At 33.9% G+C, this 23,768-nt stretch overlaps 1 protein-coding gene across 1 annotated transcript; it reads left to right on the top strand.

The window, feature by feature from the left end:
* The first annotated feature begins 8,986 nt into the window (after window positions 1-8,986).
* Window positions 8,987-23,447, top strand: LOC116340091 (sodium- and chloride-dependent GABA transporter 1). The gene is made up of 11 exons (XM_031766308.1): window positions 8,987-9,142; window positions 14,358-15,336; window positions 17,137-17,401; window positions 18,993-19,094; window positions 19,200-19,395; window positions 19,485-19,752; window positions 19,835-19,938; window positions 20,030-20,399; window positions 20,771-20,974; window positions 21,124-21,291; window positions 21,472-23,447. Exons 2-11 carry the CDS (start codon window positions 15,196-15,198, stop codon window positions 21,565-21,567), a joined length of 1,914 nt encoding a protein of 637 aa, XP_031622168.1. The 5' UTR covers window positions 8,987-9,142; window positions 14,358-15,195; the 3' UTR covers window positions 21,568-23,447.
* Window positions 23,448-23,768: the final 321 nt, after the last annotated feature.

Below are 23,768 nucleotides of genomic sequence, written 5' to 3'. Positions count from 1 at the left end.
TAGTAATATCTTCTTTAGTATTCTCCTTGAATTTCTCCTCCTCATTTTGACTAACTTATCCAAGATTCTACCAATAAGAAATTTTGATTTTTTTATAGAAAACAGTTCTTGATTGCATATTTTCGTATGATATACTCAAAAACAGGTTCCAAAAGTGTCTATGTTCTACGCCACACTAACCGCTCAATGTACCAATACATTCAATTCCGCCTGATAGATTCGAATGTCATCAATTTCATCCATGCTAAAATGATTAACGAGCTTGCGCTCGCGAATGCTGAAGATAACGAGAGAGCGATAAAGGAAAAAAACATTTTATGTGACCATTAAAAATGTAAATGACGAGAACGGATGTAATAAATATCACGGAATAGGGTCATCATGCTTATCGGTGAATGTTCGGTTAGAACATTTAACGCCATAACCGATACAATCACAGTCCAGATTGGAGCAAATGGGCTGATGCGACCTGCTGGACAAAGTAGTGGAAGAGAGCTTTAAGCATACATTCATTAATTTGGAAATGTATGTGCATATCGTTTATGGATTACAATTTGCCCTTATTCTTCCTAACATTCGTTAAATTCAAATTTTTACACATTTGTTCAGTGTTCACACACACATTCGCACATGACGAACATGAAATGGATACTAGACAAAGACAGACACACATCGAGCGAGAGACAGATCGTCTATTTTTCAAATGGGGCCCGTTACATGTGCAAATTCACTCAGTTCATTCAGCGACCGTCACAATTCAATGACTATAAATTATGATTATAAACACACGAAACGATTTATATGCATATTAATTTTTCAGCTGAACACAGATATGTAACTGAGAACATTGAATTTTACTCGATCGGGAAAAAAAGCGTATACCTTTCAAAATGCGCTCATACCTATTTGTTTTTAGAGACAATAAAAGGAAAAATCAGACATGTTTTTGGAAAAATTAGTATTGTTTCAGCTCAAAAACATATAAATTAGTACAAAGATCATGATTAAATGTAACTAAAATAGTTATTATTTTTCGGCAATCGAACACAAAATCAGAAGCTATCGTTGGATTGTTTAATTTATCCAATTTAGTTTCTTTTTTTAAATATCATGTGACTTTTAATAGTATTATAGACGGATCAAAATCAATTCGACGAGAAGAAAAAAAAATACAAGCCTCAACTCGTTTTGGATTGCATGCTACTCTTTTAGTATATCAGTTACAAACACTACCGAAAAAACATACATACGATGTGCGGTCATGTTTCATTGACTGTCACCATGGGTATTTCGCTGGCACGTGGTTTTTTCCTCTCTCGTTTTACCATTCGACAGTTTTAAACGAAATACACATTTTCTGCCTTTGGATATCCGGTTGACGTTCCAAATTTATTCTTGACTAGACACACGGGACGCACATTCAGAATTGTTTCGCCGATTTAGTATATTAATTGAATGAGTGATTTACGCTTCATTTTTCGTTTTTATTGGTTTCGAACATTTTTTTAGTAAATGTCGTCTATTATCATGTTTCAATCAGAGATACCACAAAATATTATTTTCAAATCTCTATCATGTAGCTATGTCACTGTATTACCTTAATTTAGATTCGAATAGAATTTATTTTCTTAGATTTCAGAAATTAGATTAGATAGACAAAAGATCATCTGGTTGCACTCAAAAAGAGATAACTCATGCATACAAATGATTGCATACAAATTTCGCAAAATTAGTTTAGAAATAATTGTAGCGTCGTTTTGATTGGAAATATGTTTGAGTTGCATTTTGGTTTGAATCAAAATGAAGATATGCATTTATTTGTTTATAACAAAACTTCAAAAAACAAATGTTGCCAAGTGTTCAAAATATTCTATGTATTTTTTTAGCAAATCCACTCTTGACTATATTAATAAACCATTACTGTATGTTACATGACCCATGTCGGAGCCAATCTTGATTTTTGAGACGAATTGATAGTATGAGCTTTTGCTATTTGCTGATTTTGTTACACAGAAGCTTGAAAAGCTACAAGATGGAAGTTATTGTATATCACGAATTGGCACCGACTTTATCTTACAACGAAGGCACATATATTTCTGTACCGCATAATTGTGACTTTGTAACATTCAAGTAGATGAAAGAGTACGAATTCAGGATAAGTATTTACAATAAAAAAAAATTGAAAAATAAAAGATTATGGCTCATGAAAATTCAACGAATATATAGGCTCTGTTAAGGAACATCTTCATTTCATCGTTGTTCCTACATTGTGGCAATTTTTCACTCATTCTTCTCTGTCGGTCAAAATTAGTTTCGATTTGCAAATGGTAAAATGTTTCATTTTTTTTGTTACATTGGCATCTCGATTGAAACAATAGAAACGATTATAAATGAGCGTGCATCTGTTATTGTATGCAAAAACCCATAAAATAGCAAAAATGCGCGCTACATCCGAAGCTATAAAAGATCCATGCAAATGGTTACATACACACTCACTCACAAAATATGAAAAAATCCCACTAACAAATTCAAAAGCAACAAAGCTTCATATACATTGCCGTCCGAAAGTTTGAAACCACACATGTAAATATTTTATGCAAATAATACTTAAATTTTTTGGAGCGTGAAGTCGTTTATGTGACAAATATTATTGGTAAGAGCTTGGTTTTCCTCTTAAGAATTAGGTGGTTTAAACTTTTTGACGGCATTGTATATATATACTTCTAAATGACTGGTGTAAAGCTCCGAAGATGAAACCAAAGACGCCAGTGTTGTGTTCATTTTTTTAGTAAGGAAAACGTTGTTTTTTATTCACATTAGAATTTTCTTAATAATTACAAAATGTTTGTGTCAAATTCAGCATGCTATTCCTTTTCCGACCGTTGCTACTAAACAAAAGTTGTTAAAATAATTGCCCTTTTTTTAAATTGCACCGCATCCATGAATACGCAAAGTAGATAGTAACAAATGCGTACACGATGAAGGATGAATCTTCACTCTGTTCACTGTGGAATGTCAAACACAGAGAAAAGAGATAGAAAGAGTAAGTAAGATTAATATGAAAAAAAAATTACCGCGAATGGATTCTCGGAGCAAAATGATGCGATATCACGGTGAAGCGAAACAAAAGCAATTAAAACGAGAGAGAACAGACTGAACAACAATATGATGCACGCTGCGCTCTTTGGTTTGTCTTCCTTTTTAAACGGGGTCCATGTTGCGTGTGTTATATAGTAAAAGGAAGAGAGAGAGAGCTTTGTTTGTGTATATAGAAAAGTGGTAGTAAGCACAAAGAAGCATCCTCGTCATAAAAATTAAAGAAAAACAACAAAACGAAAAACAGTTTAGCCGAAGCTCGCAAAAAGTGGCGTTTTTTCGGTCAAAGGAGTGAGCGTGAGCTTTATTTGGATGAACTCAATTTCGCTTTAAATTCTCGATCTCACAACGTGTATATTCCGAATATATTTTTCTTTTTAATATATTCAAATGAAGTTGAGCATTTTGTCAGCGCATATACTTTTTTTAGCTCGAGCGCGCGCTCTCATCAAAATGTGTGGCAAAAGGAGAGGGCAAAATACAGTTTACTACTTTTGAAGATAGCACACAAATCTTCACAAGCGAAAAAAAGCTCCATTTTTCATTGTACTATCTTCGTTTTATATTCCCTTTTCTGCTCATTTCATTCAGTTCCCTGCTTCGGCAGAAGACTTTAAACACCATTCCACATTCTTATGGTTAACGGTTAAGAAGGTATGAATGCGTAAAGGATAAGTTTGTATGTATGAGTTTTGGAATGTGTGTACGGCGCTCTATCACTTTGTTCATTTCACGGCTGTTAACCGTCATTTTATTTATGACATTTTCAACGAAACTTTATTATTGGAAGAACATTTGTAGCTCAACGTCAAATGGCTCACGGATGCTGTGCAAGAAACCACAATACTTCAAAATTTGCCTATTTTCGATTTGCATATTCCGCTCTACGCAAATAGAATCTGTGTGTAAGTGTGAGAGAGAGATAGAGAGTGCGAGTTTTGGGAATCGGCTTTCGATTTTATCGCATATTGTATTTATTTTCTGTTTCGAGCACGAAGATGCTGCTTCGAAAGTTTTTTTTTTTTTGCTCGTGTTCATTGTGTGTGTGTTTCTTTGGCCGATGTACATATAGAAAAATGATGAACAAAGTTTTTGAATACATCGAAACAAGCAACAACAACAACGACGACGAAAACTGCGGGCTGATTGAGAAAAGGGAAGCACATCAACAAACTGGGAAAAGGGAAAATGAAGATAATAACAAAACCATTTATTCAACGCTTACAAGCACGAGAACCATACAGAAACATATGGGCTTCTTCTTTTGCTGCTACTGCTGCTGCTGCCGCTGGTGCTGTTAGCTTTTCTCTCTCACTCCCAACTTTCGTTTCTTTTTTAACGCTCTTTTTTTTCATTTTCTTTGACAACATGTGTGTTCGACGAGCATTATTTTTGTTGCATTAGGGTTTTTCCTTCATATCATTTGTTCGTTTCGGTTTTTTTTCTATCTTCATATACTTATATTTACACTCAAAAAAACTTAACACCAACTTTCACTAGATTTGCTGTGTAAGTGAACTTTTTAAGACAAGTGTTTATCCTACAGCAGGAACACTCCAATGACCTGGAGGAGCCAAAATGTTCGAAAATACTGTTTTAGTTTGCAATTAGTTATAAATTTGAAATTACTTTTATGTGGGAAATAATTTCGTCAATTCTGGTCTTAAGTAATTAATATGAAAGTGATTGATTATTCCGTATAAGAGGATAAGTATCATACTTCTGATGATCACATTTGTTGGACACACTAATAAAACTATCCAAAAAATGAATCTATTCAAGTATATGACAATTTTAGCTAGTAAAAAGAATGAAATTTCCCGTTTACGTTGAAAATTTTCTATATAATCTTAAAGGATCGACTGTACATCTCAAGCACTTCAATTGCAATGTTCGTCCGGGGTTTTGCTTGAAATTCGTCGGAATTTTCTGTGTGTATTTTTCTGGCCATTGTGTTTTTTTCTTCTTCACTATACTTTGTGCGAACTCTGAATGCTGTGATCTTCTCATGGTTTCGTTCGTGGACAAAGTTCTAATAGCAGAGAATACACAAGTCGTGAATGGTTTTGACGGTATGCTTGTATATTGATGTTGCGTTCATTACTTTGAAATTTGTGCGACATAAGTAAATGAAATGATCCTATTTTATGTACATGTCATTCTATGAATACGACATATAAACAAACTCATTCTCTTGATGCTTTTTTTTATCCCATTTCTTGTTTTTATTGTACGCATTTTTTCAGGCATTCGTATTCTCTTTTTTTCTACTTCTACTGATGCCATTTCCATTTTACACACACAATTCCAAAATGAAATCGAGAAAAATGTATGTGTCTCATTCGTATACATTACAAAATATATATTATTATTATTATGTATTTATGCACAAAAGTAGCTCACAAATGTTTGTAACTTGTGTTATAGTAAAAGCATTTCCACATGGAAATGAAAAACGAAAATCCGTTACACTCGCCTGATGGTTCGACCTATTCTTATGCGTATATTGTTACATTTTAAGTGTATGACATACAGGCAGCATATGGGTGTTCATTGTTATATCTACCTTCGGTTCTCTTCTTTTTTTCCCTTTTTCTATTGGTTTTTATACATTTAAACCTTTTGAACAATTTCATTTCGTTCGGACAATTGCCATTTTCTACTTCAAACATGTGTACAGTTTCAAAATGGTAACGTCGTACATGACAAGAGAGCAGCTTAAACAATAGGCCATACATTGTGATTGAATTGATTTTATAAATTAGACAAAATAAATCCATCGAAATCAGTTTCTGGTTTGCAACAAAAGAAAAATCCTCTTGTGAAAAGCTTGGTAAAGGATATTTTAATACGATTGTTATCTGTTTTAGTTAGAGATTGGCTTGTTTTCGGTTGATGGCAATACCAATGTTCTATCACAATCGAGCAAACTTCAACAGTTTTTTCCCACATTGTTCACAAATCTGAAGTGTACACAGCTCGCACGGCGCTATCGAAAATAAGAGATTTCTCGAATATTCGATTTTTATTACCGGGCCACGTGCTGCAAACGGTAAAAATCATTTTATGACTGGCAATTGCAAACATGGACACATACACATAAATTTGATATTTTGATGGTAATTTATATTTTTGACATCAAAAAATACAATGTGTGTGTTGTGTGATCAGAAGATTATATTTTGTTTCGATAAAAATCAATACAAATATTGGTGTAGAAGAACAAAACAATGGAACAAAAATTAATCGAAAAGTCTCTCATCATCGTCGTCATTCGGCTTGCCATGTTTAAATAGCTATTCACACAGTGCCAATAAAAAAATATGCACGCGCTAGATTCTTCTTGCCGTTGCTTTTCAGCGTTGTGCCATTTCATATCATTTTACCACCTGATCCCTTGCCCTTAAAAATTATGTCAGCCGTTTTTCATTCTTCGTTCTTTTCCTCCGTCTTCTTTGTTTTCTTTTCAATATTATTGAAATAAATTTACCAAATAAATCTTCTTTTGGGGAAATGGCGCAGAAATGTGAGTTATTTGTGAACGGAGGGTAGAAAGAATAAACAGAAAAAAAGGAAGCGCACAAAATAGCGAGAAGAAAGAACGATAACTCGTGCGGGCGAACCACCGGATAAACCAACGAGAATAAGATTTCAAGTCATTCATCCGTCGACGATGTGATGGGTTCGTGTGTGTGTTTGTGTTTGTGTATGGTGAACGAACGGGCAACAAAAACGTGTTAAGAACGTGGAACTGTTCAGTGGCAATCAACATACACATGCAGACTAACCGAGTACACTTGACTCGATCGCTTTTGAATGGTCAGAGAAAAAATGTCAATTAAAATTTCTGCTCCTCGGCACACGTCGATTCGACACGTAAAAATAATACCAAACAATAGAATCAGCGGGCAAAAAGCATCCAAGAAGAATGAATAAACCAGTGTGTGGGTGAACCAGGATATTTTTCGGAGAATATAAAATACATGCACACACACAAAGGCATGAGGGGCCAAAGAGATTTGCCACACATTTCCAATATTTCTGGTAAATTTGATGTGGACGTGGTGTGTTTTTCTGTCGAATTTAATTAGCTCATTTGCTGCGTTACATTAAATAGTGACAGCATACTGTTCAACAGTTCTCTTTCACTCACACTCTGATGCCTATTGTTACCAATTGCGGGTAATTTTGGCTATAAATGAAGTTTGATATAGCACCATCATCACTAACACCAGCATCATCAACAATGCTATGATTTCCATTCGATATAAATTCATCGAAACGCACGACTGCTTCAAATTTTCCAATGAAAGAATGTGTATGAAGGCAATCAGTTGTCGCAAACAGACCAAAAAAGAAAATGCAAACAACATACACAACAATTCGATATACAATCACAAATTAAAGCTGAATGGCAACCATCAGTAGTCATCAGTTTTTGTCGTTGCTGGATTTTGGTGTACGTTAATTTAGCAAGGAATTACTCGTTTTCTCTATCGCACACGCATCCTTTTTCTTTGTAATGCGCACGTAAAGTTGTACGTCTCTATCGAGTTTACGGAACATGTGCTCCTTTTTAAATCCAAATGAGCGAGAAAGAGAGAGAGAGAGTAAGCGAACAGGCAATTTTGATGTGCTTGGGGTTTCGTTGGTACGAATGTTTTTTGCTTATTTTTACGCGTAAAATCAGACATTTCACACTGAATAAGTGAATCAGTCGGTAAAATGATTGTTATATACCCGCAGCATATATAACACACATTCATTGCCTAGATTCATCGGTTTTGTTCATTTTTACGCAAGCTCATTTCAAAGAGAATTAAACGATGCTTCATCTTCCACGTACATAGCTTTTTATGTTAACATTTCTCTGTAGGCGCACGCAAATTTCATACGTATATCTGACAAATAACAAAAACACCGAGAATACCAAAGAAGATAAAAGAGAATAAAAAACCTCCTCAAAGATAGAAAACGGCAGTGAAATTATCAAGAAAAAAAATTAGAGTCTGACAAATGAATGAAGGACCATGATGATGGCAAAAAAACAGCAACGAACAGTACGATGAAATAAGTAAAAAAAAACGAATTTGTTGTGGCTAATGTGAGAGTTTGGGTGCAAAAAAAATTGGTGGTTGAAATTCAGAGAGTGGAAGAGAGAGAGAGGGAAACAAACAAATCACAGAAAAAATTACAATTCACACTCCCGAAAAAGTTCAACAAGCAGCATTGTATATGAAAATGCGTGTATTCTAGTATCTCCATTGGCATTTGATGTGTGTATGTAAACGTAAAATTGTTCGGCCATCCCTAGCATACACCACATTGCCTGCAAGTAATGTTTGTACTGCTTCGATCTCTACCCCGGGTATTTTTTTTCCCGAATAATATCAAGATAAATGCGAGAAATTTACTACGATATATGGATTGCCTTTCAGCATTTTCCTTCTGTTGCTCGGTTCTTGTTTTTTGCCTCCTTCTTCGCTTTCTCTTTCGATGTTGTTCCATGTTTTGTCTGTTTACAACGGGGACCATTTTCATTGTGGTTCCCCATATCAAATGATTTTCCCTCCGTTTATTTGGAGAACATTGTGCGTGTGTGTGTGTGTTCACTGTTGCTGTTGCTGTTGCTGTTGCTCTCTGTTGCTTCATCCAATGTGTTTCGATTGGCGCGCATTTTGCTACTGTTGCAATTCGTTGTGCGTTGTACACCGTGTGTACGAGAGAGCATTGTTTTCATTCCCGTATATATATATATCTCATAGTCAGCGTAAGCAATACATAGTATATCTATATATTTTGTGAGCATCGTAAAGAGAGTGAATGTGTGAGCTCAACGGTATATATTGCCACTGGTACACTTTCGCACAGAGAGGCATCTGATTATGGAAATCAAAATCGAATCGGATTTCAGTTGCTCAACAACCACCAAAAGTGTTAGAAGTGTATAAACCGGAGTCTCTGTGTAGTAAAAGCAGCAGCACAGCAAAGATTTTTTTTTGCTTTTTTCCGTTGTTATTTCGAGAGGAAAACAGAACGTGACTCTGTACGTACCATTGAACCGAAACAACAATACAAAACAACATTGTATTTAATAGAATTTTATTATCGAATAGAAAACGTGTGTTGTTCCTTAATTCGCAAACGTTTAAGTTTCGCGCATTTTTTTGATTTTTTTTTTTTTTTGAAATCATAGTTTTAAAACGAAAAGGAAAAAATATTTCGGACCGTTAGGTCCATAACACAACGTGTTATTTAAAGAGGAAAAATTGTTTATAAAATAAAAAACAGACTCAAACACCATTTGAAAAACATTTTTCAAGCAAGAAAAACAAAACAAGAAAATATATAGAGTATTTAATGCATTTTATCGTGGGTATAAAAGGTCGATGTTGCCATCTGCAACGAAGCGCGCGAATTTACTTTGCAATAAAACAGTTTTCGCTTTAAGTTGTGCATATCCTGAGCAATACAGTTTGTTTGGTGCGCCGTTTGTTTTTATTTCCTCTCATTTTCTCCCTTTCTTCGCATTGTATATTTGTTTGTTTTGTGGTGGCATTTGTTCGTTTGTTTGTTTTTTTCATTTGTTCCTTACTCACAATTGTTTTTCTTGTATCCAATCTAAATCGCTTGGCTGAAATAAAGGCGAAAAGGAAGCGGGAAGAAAGGAAAAAAACTTTTTCGATTTCTAGTTTTGTACAAAAAAAAATCAGAAAGAGAGAAACAGAGAGGGAGCGCGAAAAAGGTAAAGGTGAATAGATAGATATGCAGAGATAGAGAGAGAGTGAGTGAAGAGAGTGTGGGTGAGAGAGAATTTGAATTGAGTGTATCTGTGTTTTGTGTATGTAAAACAAACTTGGTTAGTGCCTGGGTTTTTCACATTTTCGTTTTTCCACACGTTTTTGCATCGTCTTTTGTTCGAGCGCCAAACCAAATTAAATTCACAACAAACCAGAGAAGCAACGACAGCATCCAACGACCAAACAAAAACAGTACAGTTCATCCATTTTCAAGTTCAGAATATCTTTCGTTCGTTATACATTTTAAACGAACAACTTCTTCAACGTTTTTTTTTTCGTTGTATTTGGAACGAAGGTCCAATTTCAGTTAAATGATGTACGCGCCAAGCCACACATGCATAATATTTCAAGTAATTGCAATTACAACAGTTAAACTGATTAATGAGATTTAATTAGTGTAAAATGAAATGAAATTGAACCAGTTGTTGCGCTCAATTGAATTCTTTTTTTTTCGGTTTATTTATTACAAGTCAAGAACAAATCGATTCACAGCGAAAACGACCAACTAATAAATCGGTTTTTTTTACGAAAATAATTTTGAAATTATTTATGCTTGAAATTGAAGTCTTATCTCGCATAACATAACGATGGTGGCCAAAAAATAATGCAAAGTAAAAAAAAACTCATAAAAACAGCGTTGATTATCAGTCACCAGAAAATGCCTGATGGCAAAAAAGCCATCACAGAACCGAAAAAAAATCAACTTTATAGATAATTTGCCACTCTGTTTCTGTCAACTTTTCTTCTCGCTTGACTATTTACGATAAAAATGCTATTACTTTATCAAAATCAGCGACAGTAAGAATAAAAAAAGGAAATATCCTTGGAAACTGCGAAAAAATATCATTTCTTCATGTCTCTCTACTTGGGTGCTGTTGCCGTTCAAGAGGAATTACAGTTGCCTATTCCGAATGGAATGGATGCATGTGTCTGGCGAATGTGAATATTAAATATAATTTTTTTTAACTAAAATCATAATGATGACGGTATACACGCACTTATTTGACAAGTGTACGGTGCAGAAAACACACTGAAATCACCATAATGAGAGAGTTGGTGGGAACATCATTTCACGTATGGAAAATTTGCAACAAAAAAAAACTAGAGGGAGAAGGGGAAAACGATAAATATTGAAAAAAATGAGAGTGAGATATCATCACTTGCACGGATACATATGTTATAAAAGTTGACACGTTGATCATGTTATCAAATCAGTAAAGAGCCCTTCAAAATACCCATAGAGCACAGTAGTTGTGTAGTTGCCATGCTGCTGCGGATGTATCAAAACATAACACACACACACATACACATATTCAATTCCATATTAACTGATAACATGATTGACGAGATGATGCCGAAAGAACATCATAAAAATTGGTAATAACATCAACTTATAACAGCAAACATCAGTGACAGAAACAGCAGCACTAACGAACCAACGAAGAAGCAACTGAACTTAGACTATTGCGAATTTCGTTTGTTTTGTGGTCGAACATATTCATCGAATCCGAATATATTCGATGTGTACGTTTACATATGAACGTGTGTTGGTGACATTTTTGAGAGTATGTTGTGGTATGTGTACATTTGTGGCCAAAGAGCAAACTCCCCAGTCGCTATCAATTTACGAAATGAAAACAAAGAGCATGGGAATTAATGAAATCCAAACGAAATATATCAACAACGAGAGAAAAAAAAGTCAGCCCAAAACGACACACGCTTAGCTATCAATGCACTCATGTGCGAAATGATGTGTGTGCGACAACGAACGATGCGATAGCATCCGATTTCGACAGAGATAAACTACAAACTGAAATGCCATAACGCACGAACAACACCAAACCAACGATGAACGAATGTTCATCTGAATGAGAGTGGAAGGACAGAACAAACGAACGACCGAATGAATGAGAGATTTAGTTTATGCTGCGAGTTCCGAATGAATGACTCTAATAACCAAACGTGAATGGAAATATTATTATCTTTAATTCATCGTTTATCGTAATCTAAAAACGCATATCAACCATTATTTAACAACCAAATGACAACCAAACCACATTTCAGTATACATAGTTGCGAACGCGTCATATGTACATCGGAATTGTAACTGTTGTTCTATGTGCGCACGCTCACACGCTCAAGCATCCGAAACCGGACATCTCTAGTTAAAGTGATCATCACACACCATCAAAATTTGTTTCAACTAGAATCGTTTCGTTTTCTCTATGCCTTTTGTTTTAAAATAAAATGATATAGATTTGGTCTCTTTTTGGCTATTTGCACATTCGCCATTCATCTGATCTTCTATTCAGATGGTGTCCGAAATGAGCAGCACGCGAATAAAAATCACTTGAAATGACGGTCATTATGCACCAATCTTCTTTATTATATCAATAGATCATCTAAACAATGGATAACGCAAAACCATTGTGTGCACTACATTTGATATGATTGAACCGATGAACGGTTTGTCTGGTAACCAACATTTATTTATCTTCTTGCGAACGCCTGTCTGCCTTTTCATTCATTCAATGACTCAGAGATAAATTCGAAAACATTCCGTCTTTTCATTTGCGCTTAACTGAACAGATGAGCTTTTTCACACGGCAAATATACAACACACTTTTTGCACCCTCATATTCTCAAAAGATACACATTCTATCCGGCTACCGTGTTTTTTTTTCTTTTACCCAAATTGAATTGACATGACTAGTATCGCATTCTAACTGCTTTTTTTTCTGCGGAAAATATATCGAATCCCAACTGCCTTTTTTTTGTGGTAAATGTATCGAATAGCAATTGTTTTATCATCTTTTCATCCTGTTTTTTTTACCAAGAAATTTTCCCTTCCTCTATTGCGACTCATTCAGTACAAAAAAAATATGGCTCTTGTTCCGGTCTGAAGGTAATTGATGAAAACGAGAATGAAAATGAAAATTGTGTAAAACATCATCACTTTACTGTGCTTACGCACTCAAGGGGGCTTAGCAGCGGGCGATAATACTAATTTAGCTTGTCATTGTTTCTTCTAGTTATAGCTATAACTTCAGAATCTAAACACCAAGTCACCCAAAAATATAATCTCATGCCATTAAAATGATGTGCTTGCATTTTCTTAGAATTTCAGACACCTTTTTTGGATATTAGCATTTCATGAGTGTGCAAAATTGATTTTCCATAAAAACCCACTACAAATAAAAAGCACACAATTATCACATAGTAGAAAAAATTGAAACAAACCAATCAAGATTTTGATTAGAAAAAATTCGGCATACTCAAGGTTGATTTCAATTTTACTCTTAAAATGTAGTTCATTTTAAATCACACCCCTGACAAGTTTACGAGAAAATTGTTTCGAAATTCCCCCGGGTACAAAGAAAAATTAGTCGGATTACATGCCCTCGACTATACGATGGTGTATATTCAAAATTAGACGTCATTATGTCATTGTTATTTACGGTAATTAATAGTCAAAGCATGAATCCAAATGAACTGGCACATAAAATAATGCCTAGATTCCTGGCCGTATGATTAAAGGTAGTTTAATCTGAATAGCATAATGTTCGGGTTAAATGCGATTGTTATTTATTGAAGAGGAAACAAAGTCAGAGTGAATGAAAGAGAGAGAGAGAGAGAGATAGGGAGAGAGAGAGATGTGAAGTATACTAAGAAAATCTTTGGCATTAAATGAATGTTCATAATATTACAATGATTGGAGTCTTTGGATAAATTCAAACGCAAATAACAAATCGATTTAAATACGAACCAATTTCATTCAAAGAGTCAAACATCAAATAAATGATTTATTTGTTTCTTATCCACTGAAGGATATGTAATATTGGAAAAGAAAAAAGATATAAAAACAAGAAAGAAAAAATGGGCATAAAAAAGATATCCCTTTGAAACCTTTTTTTCCAATTTCAACGAAAGAAGAAATAAAAAAAGGGAATAGACTCAAATTCGAAGTACAGAAGAATTAAATCGAAATAATTTTTGCTTTTACCCATTCACTATGTTCCTTTTCGTTCACTTTTTGCAATCTCATTTCTATTGCAGTCGTTTTCAATCAGCGTGCTGTGTGCTTTTTGGAATCGTTGTATCGAGCACAGAGCCCACCACATATTGCAAGAAACTCACTCGACTATTGTGTGGTTGTGATAAATGAAAATATAACTCGAAAAAACGTTTCTAATCATCTATTGTCAAATGTAAATTTAATGGCATCGCATTAAAACCAAATGCTCAAGCAAAAATTGAAGCGAGTCTGGTGTCAAAATGCAATTACATTCTATATTTGAGTGTGTTAAATACGTAATTTTAACACTTTTTAACACCAACCAATATCAATAAATATGATGAAAAACTTTTAACAATACGCTTAAAATAAACGCATTAACTTTATCTATTCATTTCTTTGTCTTTTTCTCATCTATTCCGTGTTGTCACATGAATCACCAATAGAATCCAACCAGGATCTAACACTCTTTGGCCAACTGGAATACATCTCATGCGACTGTAATTGAGACATATAGAGAATCCGATAGCGAATGAAAGAGAATCAAGTGTGATTACAAAGAGGAGGAGCTAAGTTTATAAAATAAACGACAATAAACGTCGAAGACACCAACGAAACGCACAAACATCATATCGATATATAAATAAATATATATAAGAATTTATATATAATTTAGTAAACAAAAACATATCCCCTATTTCGGATTCGGAAGATTTGGCGGATTTTGAAGTGTGCTTGAATTTTCTGAAAAAAAAAAAAAAATTATCCAAATCATCATCATCATCATCAATTCAGCAATACACAATATCGAATAACAGCATATCACTAAGAAACTGTGGAATTTGTGGAACACAAAAACGAGCGGAACGAAAATCCTCATCGTTTTCAAAATATAAAGAGAGAAGAAAAGAAAAAACGGAACGGGAATAAGTATAACGCACATAAGCACGCACGCGCATCATACAAATCATATAAAAGCAACTACGTTTTAGAGCTCGAAAAAGCAATAAAACACATTCGTGGTGCTCGGAGATATAAGGGAATATAGTCGGAGCAAAAGCTATTAGAAAATAACACAAAAGCAAAGAAGAAACGTACGAAACTCGAATAGGCTGCTTGAGCCACCACGCACAAAATCTTTCAAGATCTTTAAATCGAAGAAAAACGCGCGCGAAAAACTCCAAATACAATACATACACGATAGGCAGTAGTAAAGAAGAAAAAGAAGAAGACGAAGAATAGTAGCAGCAGTAATAAAAGCAGCGTTTCTATATAAGCTTCAAAATGACAGAGGGTGCGACATCTGTATCATGTTTGGATGAGACAATACATCATAAATCATCATTAGCGCCGGATGAATCAATTGAATTGCCGGCATTACGGAACCCTTCAGATGCTCATACTCAGGAAAAGCAACAAGATAAGGTAATTTTCATTATTTTGGATTTCAATTCATGTCACATTTTGATAAAGCATACAACTGAAAAACAAGGGACAGAGATACAAAACGAAAGAAAGAGAATGACTGTTGGCCGCTGGCATAATAGTTCATTTTAATTTTCTGCACTTCGAGAGCGCACAAATCATCGAAGCTTGCACTATTATTGCCATTTATTGTAAACGACACATATCATTCAATATTCACTCAAACATTCAGCACAATTTTGATATGATGATATTTGTTAAATGTGCCTTCAATAGAATGGCACACACACAAATTTAATATAAGCACATATTATATACACATACACACGCGCCAAATACAACTCATGCACACACAAAGATAAATTACACTTTAAATTGAATCGAACGAAAATAAACGGCACATAAGCATCATTTCCATGTTGAACCCGTTTTGAATCTCACATATCACAAATCCAATGGCGCACTACGCGTACCATACACCCATTTCGTGTTACATTCACATGTGCTCTCTTCTTGTTGCCCATTTTAACAGATTCAATTTATCCCGTTTTACAACCCATTCTATATCAGCCACAAACAATTGCAATCAGAAACAACTCGGCGATACCTCTTTAAAACAACAGTAGCAGCGGCAGCAGCAGCACCATCATTATCAATCCCGTGCCTCGTTCCATTCTATCTTGTGTATGCACGCGGGGTTGTACGAGAGCATAATCTCTCTGCCATACGCTTATTTTTTTTATTATACATTTTATTTGTTTCGGATGAACTTGCTTAAATGTAATTCATTTCGATAAATTATGTGGCCTGAGTGTGCAATTTATTGTTATGAATGCGAAGGCACGCATTGATCACCCAGCATACACACAACTTTGATTCATTGCATTTAATTAGTATTTTTTATATGATTCAACAAATTTTATATTTTCCATCATCAATATGCACCTGAATTCGTCCACATCCAACAACCGACAAAATTTATATCTTTGAATCCCTGTGGCTCAACCCTATTGTTCAACTGTGAAAACATCATTTTGAATATTTAAACACTGATACAATTGTAGCACCGAAAAAACCTCTTAAACTTGTTTTATTGCATTTTATATGTATTCATATTGACATAAAAAAAATACATACATAGCACAATTTAACAATGACAAAAAAAAAAAAAAAACGTACTTTACATTTCATATTTGAAAGAAAAAAAATAAAGATTCACCCTCTCCCTTTTCTTGTCAAAAAAATGTAAAGCAAACCGATTAGACAGACAAGCAAAGCGAAGAATTCATTTCAATTTCACATTTATCTCAATCAGACATTAGGTTTGAGCTATGGATATAGCGGCTGCTATTTCATAGCTGCTATTCATAGGCGCTATTTATCTCATTTTAATTCATTTATGCATATTGTGCGTTATTTTCTACATCTCTCTTGTACTCACATTCGAATGTACAAAAGAATCGTAGGCTACGATATTCCTACTCGGTGTTACACACAGCACACGAATCAAATAGCGCCTATGAATAGCACCTATAAAATAGCAGCCGCTATATGCATAGCTCGAGCCTAATGTCTGATCTCAATGCAAGCAATTTCAACCATGCAAATTCCCATGCTTGAAAACGTTTCCTTTTTTATGCTTTTAAAATTCTTTGTGAATGTCACTTTGAACCATTGCATTTTTGCTCCGGTGACGCAAGAGTCTCGTCAAAACCAAACCATTGTTCATCCATTTTTTTGTCATAATAATAATAACTATCATTGTTTTTTTTTTCTCTTTCATATTCTTTCAACTCACAGAAAATTAAGGTAGCACTGCCAGATCGAGGATCATGGTCAAACAAACTAGATTTCATATTGTCAGTGGTCGGTTTGGCTATTGGTCTGGGCAACGTATGGCGTTTCCCTTATCTTTGCTATAAAAATGGTGGCGGTGCATTTTTAGTTCCGTACTTTATAACGCTGACATTAGCTGGTATACCGATGTTTTTTATGGAATTGGCACTAGGACAAATGCTAACGATAGGCGGTTTAGGTGTATTCAAAATTGCACCTATCTTCAAAGGTAAACCAGAACATTTCACTCTTTTGGTAGCTTCTCTATTTTATTTTTTATTTTTTATTCATTTGATTAACATAACTTTCACGATGATTTTGGGGTTAAGAGGCGAATTTTATATTTTGAAGATTCTTACGATTCCACGATTCCAAGATGGCGGAACACACATAGCAATATTTTCTTATAAACATAACAAAAAAAAATCATCTAAGATTATACCGATTATGATTCCCAGTGTCTAACCCCTAGTCAAAAACAGGCTCTCGTTTCTATTTTAAATTTAAAATCAAATTATCTCGGAGAAAAACCTGCACAAATATCAAGAGAGCATCAATTTGAATTCGTTTCGCTTTATCAAGTTAATCGAAATAATCGGATTTAAGTCCATGGGCCTTACATTGGTGAAATTGGCGCATAAAACAACGTATATCATGTATAAAATCCGGAAATAATTGACATTTTTGTTTGAATACAAGCGATTCCGTCCTTCCAATGGGAAACAGGTTACATGTAACAATTATATTAAATTCCAAAATTTATTTCGGCTAATTTCACATTCAAGCTAATTCTGACGGAAAATGGATATAAAAATCACATTTTCATTTCTGCTACTAGAAAATACAGATGACAAAATCAAATGCAAACAGAGTAAAATTGCATTTTGTCATGTGATTTCTTTCATACATGAGAAACTACAGTGATTTGAACCCAGATCTATGAGTGAGAGCCAGACATTATATTGAGATATTTTCAGCCAGATATCGTCAGGAGCTGAAATTGAGTGAAAACAATAGAAGTGATTGTTATGGCTATAATTACACTTACATTGCCACAATCACTTTTATCGTTTTCACTCCATATCAACTCCTGACGATATCTGGCTGAAAATATCTCAATATAATGTCTGGTGAGAGCGAAGTAAATATCTGTTACTGCTATAAAACTCCAATTATGGATACGCTCTTAGTTAATTCACAAAAATGTCAAATTATGGCATTGGACAAAATAAATCTCAGAAGGGAAAACTTGGCCCTAAGCACTGTATTTTGTCATATATTATATTATAATGCAATTTAACTCGGTTTACGTTTCATTTTGTCATCTGTATTTTCTAAGAGTGAGTACCTGAATTGACAAAACAAGCATGTCTTCTGTATGAACGCATTTCAATTTGGTGTGAAGTAATTATATCACTCTACACTCCAATCGCAATGCACCCCTTCCCCTTGTGGCCATGTATGCTTAGAATATAAAATGTTTAATTGAAAATTCCACGCACATCATAGCAATATCGAATATGATGTGTTTTTAATCATGTTTTGTCGATGGTACATAGATGAATTTCATCGCGTTTCATGTAATTGAATGACTTCGTCTATTATTCACTTGTGACACGTGTGAAATTCACAACGCACACAACTGTTCTGTTCATTCCAAACGATGAAAGAAAAAACAATGATAACCAGTGAAGGAGAGAAACGAGAGTCTGACACCGGAAGAATATTATGGCTCCTGATTACATTTTTTGCTCAATTTCGTTGTTGTTTTTGATGTTTAACATATTTGAATTGTCATTTGTACAATGTACAACGCACAGGAATTGGATACGCTGCTGCCGTGATGTCATGCTGGATGAACGTATACTACATCGTTATTTTAGCTTGGGCAATATTTTATTTCTTCATGTCGCTTCGTTCAGGTAATACTCACAATCATTACAAATTAATCCGGTGTCAATGTACTCGACATTGAATTATTGATATTAATGTTGATATTTTCTCTGCTATACCATTCCGGTGCGTAGATGTTCCATGGCGTACATGCAATAATTTGTGGAATACAAGGACTTGCGTTAATCCATACGAACGAAATTCATTACTTTGTTGGAATAGTTCGATCCCCTTCAATACAACTGCCCAAGAAACCGTCAAAATGTGTTCATTAGCTGGATCGAATTTTACCAACACCGAACTAACCGATCCGGTTAAAGAGTTCTGGGAGTAGGTTTCATTTTTTGTTTGTTTAATCAATCAAATTCATATTGTTCACGCACACATATGCTCTCTTTCAATTTATCATAATCAATCAGACGTCGTGCATTGCAAATTTCGAGCGGTATCGAAGAAGTTGGTGGTATTCGTTGGGAATTGGCCGCAACGCTTTTGGTTGTTTGGATTATGTGCTACTTCTGCATTTGGAAAGGTGTCAAGTGGACTGGAAAAGTTGTCTACTTTACCGCATTGTTCCCATACTTTTTATTGACAATATTGTTGATTCGTGGAATAACATTACCAGGTGCCATTGAAGGAATTAAATTCTACGTTATACCGAACTTTTCGAAGTTAACGGAAGCACAGGTAAAATAGATCGCACACAAAATGTACATTCAATTTTTCAGTTTATAGCTTTAATGGGTTGGTTTGTTATTGCTTGGGTTAGGTGTGGATCGATGCCGTTACTCAGATCTTCTTCTCATATGGATTGGGTCTTGGTACATTGGTTGCTTTGGGCAGCTATAATAAATTTACGAACAATGTTTATAAGTATGTACATTTTTCTGTTGTCGTTGAAAGGTTTTAAGTCGAAACATTACAAAAAATTTGATAATTGCATTAATTGATTAAAACAAAATAGGGATGCATTGATTGTGTGCACAGTGAATTCAAGTACAAGTATGTTTGCTGGATTTGTCATTTTCTCCGTGGTCGGTTTTATGGCACACGAGCAACAACGATCAGTAGCTGATGTGGCACAATCTGGTCCTGGTCTAGCATTCTTGGCCTATCCATCCGCTGTTCTACAATTGCCCGGCTCACCAATCTGGGCGTGCTTGTTCTTCTTTATGTTGCTACTAATCGGTTTGGACTCACAATTCTGTACCATGGAAGGTTTTATTACGGCCGTCATCGACGAATGGCCACGACTACTTCGTCGTCGCAAGGAGGTGTTCATTGCAATCGTTTGCTTCCTCAGCTATTTAGTTGGTCTGACATGTATCACACAGGTATGTTGCGCTTTAAATTTATTTCAATAATTCTAAATATTGAATTATCGGATTTTGTTCAAATGTCTTCAACCAAAATTATAATTTGAAAATAGTTTGTTTCTCTACAATGTGTCTGCATCCGTGATTTGAGTTTCTGAAGTAGAAACCCATAAACTATCAAATTAAGACATAAGACAAAAAATGTCTCAGAGAGGAACAAAATCCGAAAAGTCTATATCCAAACAAATTAGAATAAATTGTCCGAAAATGAATGTGAAACTTTTGCCAAGATTTTGGCAGAAATCGCAGTAGAAGTCTCACATTCAAATCGGCCTCATCGATTTATTTGAATAATTTTGATGAAATTTCATCTTATTATTATTTACTAGGGCGGAATGTATGTCTTCCAAATTTTGGACCAATATGCGGTTAGCGGTTTTTGCTTGCTCTTCCTAATATTCTTCGAATGTGTATCGATTTCTTGGGCATTTGGAGTTGATCGCTTCTACGATGGTATCAAGGAAATGATTGGATATTATCCAATGAAATTCTGGAAATTCTGCTGGTGCTATACAACTCCATTCATTTGTGTGGTATGCTTTTATGAAACATTTATAATCTTTTCAGTGAAAAAAGAGCTAAATTATTTATTAAATTGGAAGATTCAGCATAAATTGAGAGTCACTTCCACTTTTTTGCTCGTATAAATACTGAAATCTTCGCAATCTATTTGTGTTTGCAGTCCGTGTTCATTTTCAACATTGTCCAATGGAAACCGATCAAATACTTAAGCTATGAATATCCACCTTGGGCTCATGCATTCGGATGGTTTACAGCCTTGTCATCGATGTTATGCATACCTGGTTACATGCTTTGGTTGTGGTTTAAGACTCCTGGTGACAGAGCTGCGGTAAATATTGATTCAGACTTTTAATTTATTTATTTATCTGTTTACAGCACTTAAACGAATAATAATCTCGATCTTGTGCAGTAGAGAAAATCTTACATTTCATTAACAATTTAAGATTATAATAATCCAATTTGTTTTTGTTTCTTTCTTAATTTGTTGCACATCAATCAAAAACGATAGAAAATTCGACAAATTGTTCGAATCGACGATGATGTGAAAACGTTACGAGAGAAGATGGTCATAGAACAACAAAAGCTGAACGAAGTTTATCTGTAATCGAGCCTGTACTTCGTTGTAATCGATCAATAAAAAAACATAATGAGACTAAAATGCTAATAGCCTATTAGCTCATAGCAACTATTTCTTCCATTTATCCAGATGAGACAACACAACATAGTAAGTCAACGACCAAAACTGAAATATATACTTCAAAAAAATAAAAGAACAACAAATATTTACAAGAAAGAAAAAAAACAACAAAAAAGTATCTAGTTTTTAGTTTAGTCTGGAGCGATTTGCTCAAAAAACACACACACACCAAAAGAACAAAAAACAAAGATAGAAAATCAATTCATGTCAGTTTCGGAATCTTTTTTTTTTTCAAATCTTACACAGTAGATGCATGTGGTCTTTTTTCTGTTTCTTTGACATTTGACAAATTTTATTAATTTATTCAACTAAGATTTCGTTGAGAATTGCTATTTATTCTTTGTTATATTGTACGAATAATTGTTTTTCTTTTTATTTATTCGAACGTTTTTGATGTGGTCGTTTCTTATTTTTTTCGACCACAAACGAAAAGAAGAAGATAAAGAGAAAAAAAAACAAGATTAACATTCAGATATATTTTTGTTCGGTGACTTATTACTGAAAATCCTGTTAATAAAATGTTACAGAAAAATGTTTGTACTATTTTGAATTTCTACAGTTTGTTTCACAGAAACACATTATGTGACTTGACTTGAGATTTTCGAAACTTTTTTCAAAAATTCTCTTTCATTCCACACATTTTCTGAATTAATCTGAAATAATACAGAAATTATTTGAATCATTATCGTATAGGATTTCCAGTAGTTAATTACCGATAGAAAAAAACTCTGTGTGAAAGATTATATGATGGAATTGTTCCATTTGTACAATTTACCTAACAAGGAAAACCAATGCTTCCAAATAAAAATAACGAACAAAATAAAATTAAAAAAAAAAACAAACAATTTAAAAGTATTTAGAACAAATTACCAAGAAAATACTAAATAATAAATATTAATAATAATAGTAATAATTTAAAGGAAAAAAAAAATAAAAAAATCAAATTGAATATAATAATTAATCTAATCGTAGAAAAAATTTACTTGACTAAATGCCGTTTTTATTGTTTTTTGTCTGTGTTTTTGTTTTTGATTGTTAGAGGAATAAAAAAATGAGATGAACAAAACAAAAACAAACAAGATTGATTGAGTTCGATTCTCAAAACCCTTCGGAAGCTTGTGTGTACTTTTGACAAAATCTATACAAAAAATCATACACAATTTTCATTTGGATAGATTTTGACGAATTAAATAAATAAAAGAACAATAATTTACTCACAAACACACAAGCGACAAATAAAATCAAATATTTACCGAAACATTAAACAACAAAAACAAAATGAACCGAACAAAAAAAAAATCTATATAGAATTATATATAAATTTTAGAAAATATTTACCAACACACAATTAACAACTATTTGATTAAAACAAACAAAAAACATTTAAGCTTTATCTACAAACACAACCGAAAATCAATGGAGAACACAATTTATGTAGAACTTAATTGCTCCGATAAGCAAAAAAGCACAACAAAAAACACACACAAATCAATTCGAATCCATCAGAACACACCCGTGCATAAAATACTAATCAACTAATTGTCATTTACGAATTTTTCTTCGCTCACCATTTCATAATTCAGTACTTTAAAACAAAATAACTCTTTTTAATTAAAAACTCTACCGAATATACATTTAAAAACAAAATGAGAAATGAAGTTACATAAATTTAACGACGAAGCTAATTTTAATTGAAAGTAATTAAATAACAATGAATGGAAAAATTATATGATTAAACCAAATAAAGAGGAATAAATATACAACTCATTTAATTGTAATCTGGAAAATGAAAGCCAACCATCAACGGACGGCCATTGTTTTATTCAATTATCTCTCTCTCTCTCTCTTTTTCTCATACTTTGACTTTGAGTAAAATATCCTTTAGTATGTCCCGTCAAAAAATCATTCATTTTCAATTATTTATAGAGGTCTTTTTACAGATTCTTGAAATCTTACCATTTGTAAGGATATTATGTGATTCGTCATCATTTAAGAAAGTCAAGCAATTTTATTAGCAATCACTTTCATCTTATTATTTGATTTACATTTTCCCTACATTCAACTCATGGTCTGAGTGAGTACGATCTTTTCCCAGTCTTCATATTGAA

Source organism: Contarinia nasturtii, unplaced genomic scaffold, assembly GCF_009176525.2.
Source record: "Contarinia nasturtii isolate CC-2019 unplaced genomic scaffold, AAFC_CNas_1.1 Cnas_scaffold_630, whole genome shotgun sequence".
Taxonomy (NCBI): Eukaryota; Metazoa; Arthropoda; class Insecta; order Diptera; family Cecidomyiidae; genus Contarinia; species Contarinia nasturtii.
The sequence above is the reverse complement of the archived record's forward strand: the minus strand, read 5'-3'. Positions and strand labels throughout refer to the sequence as shown.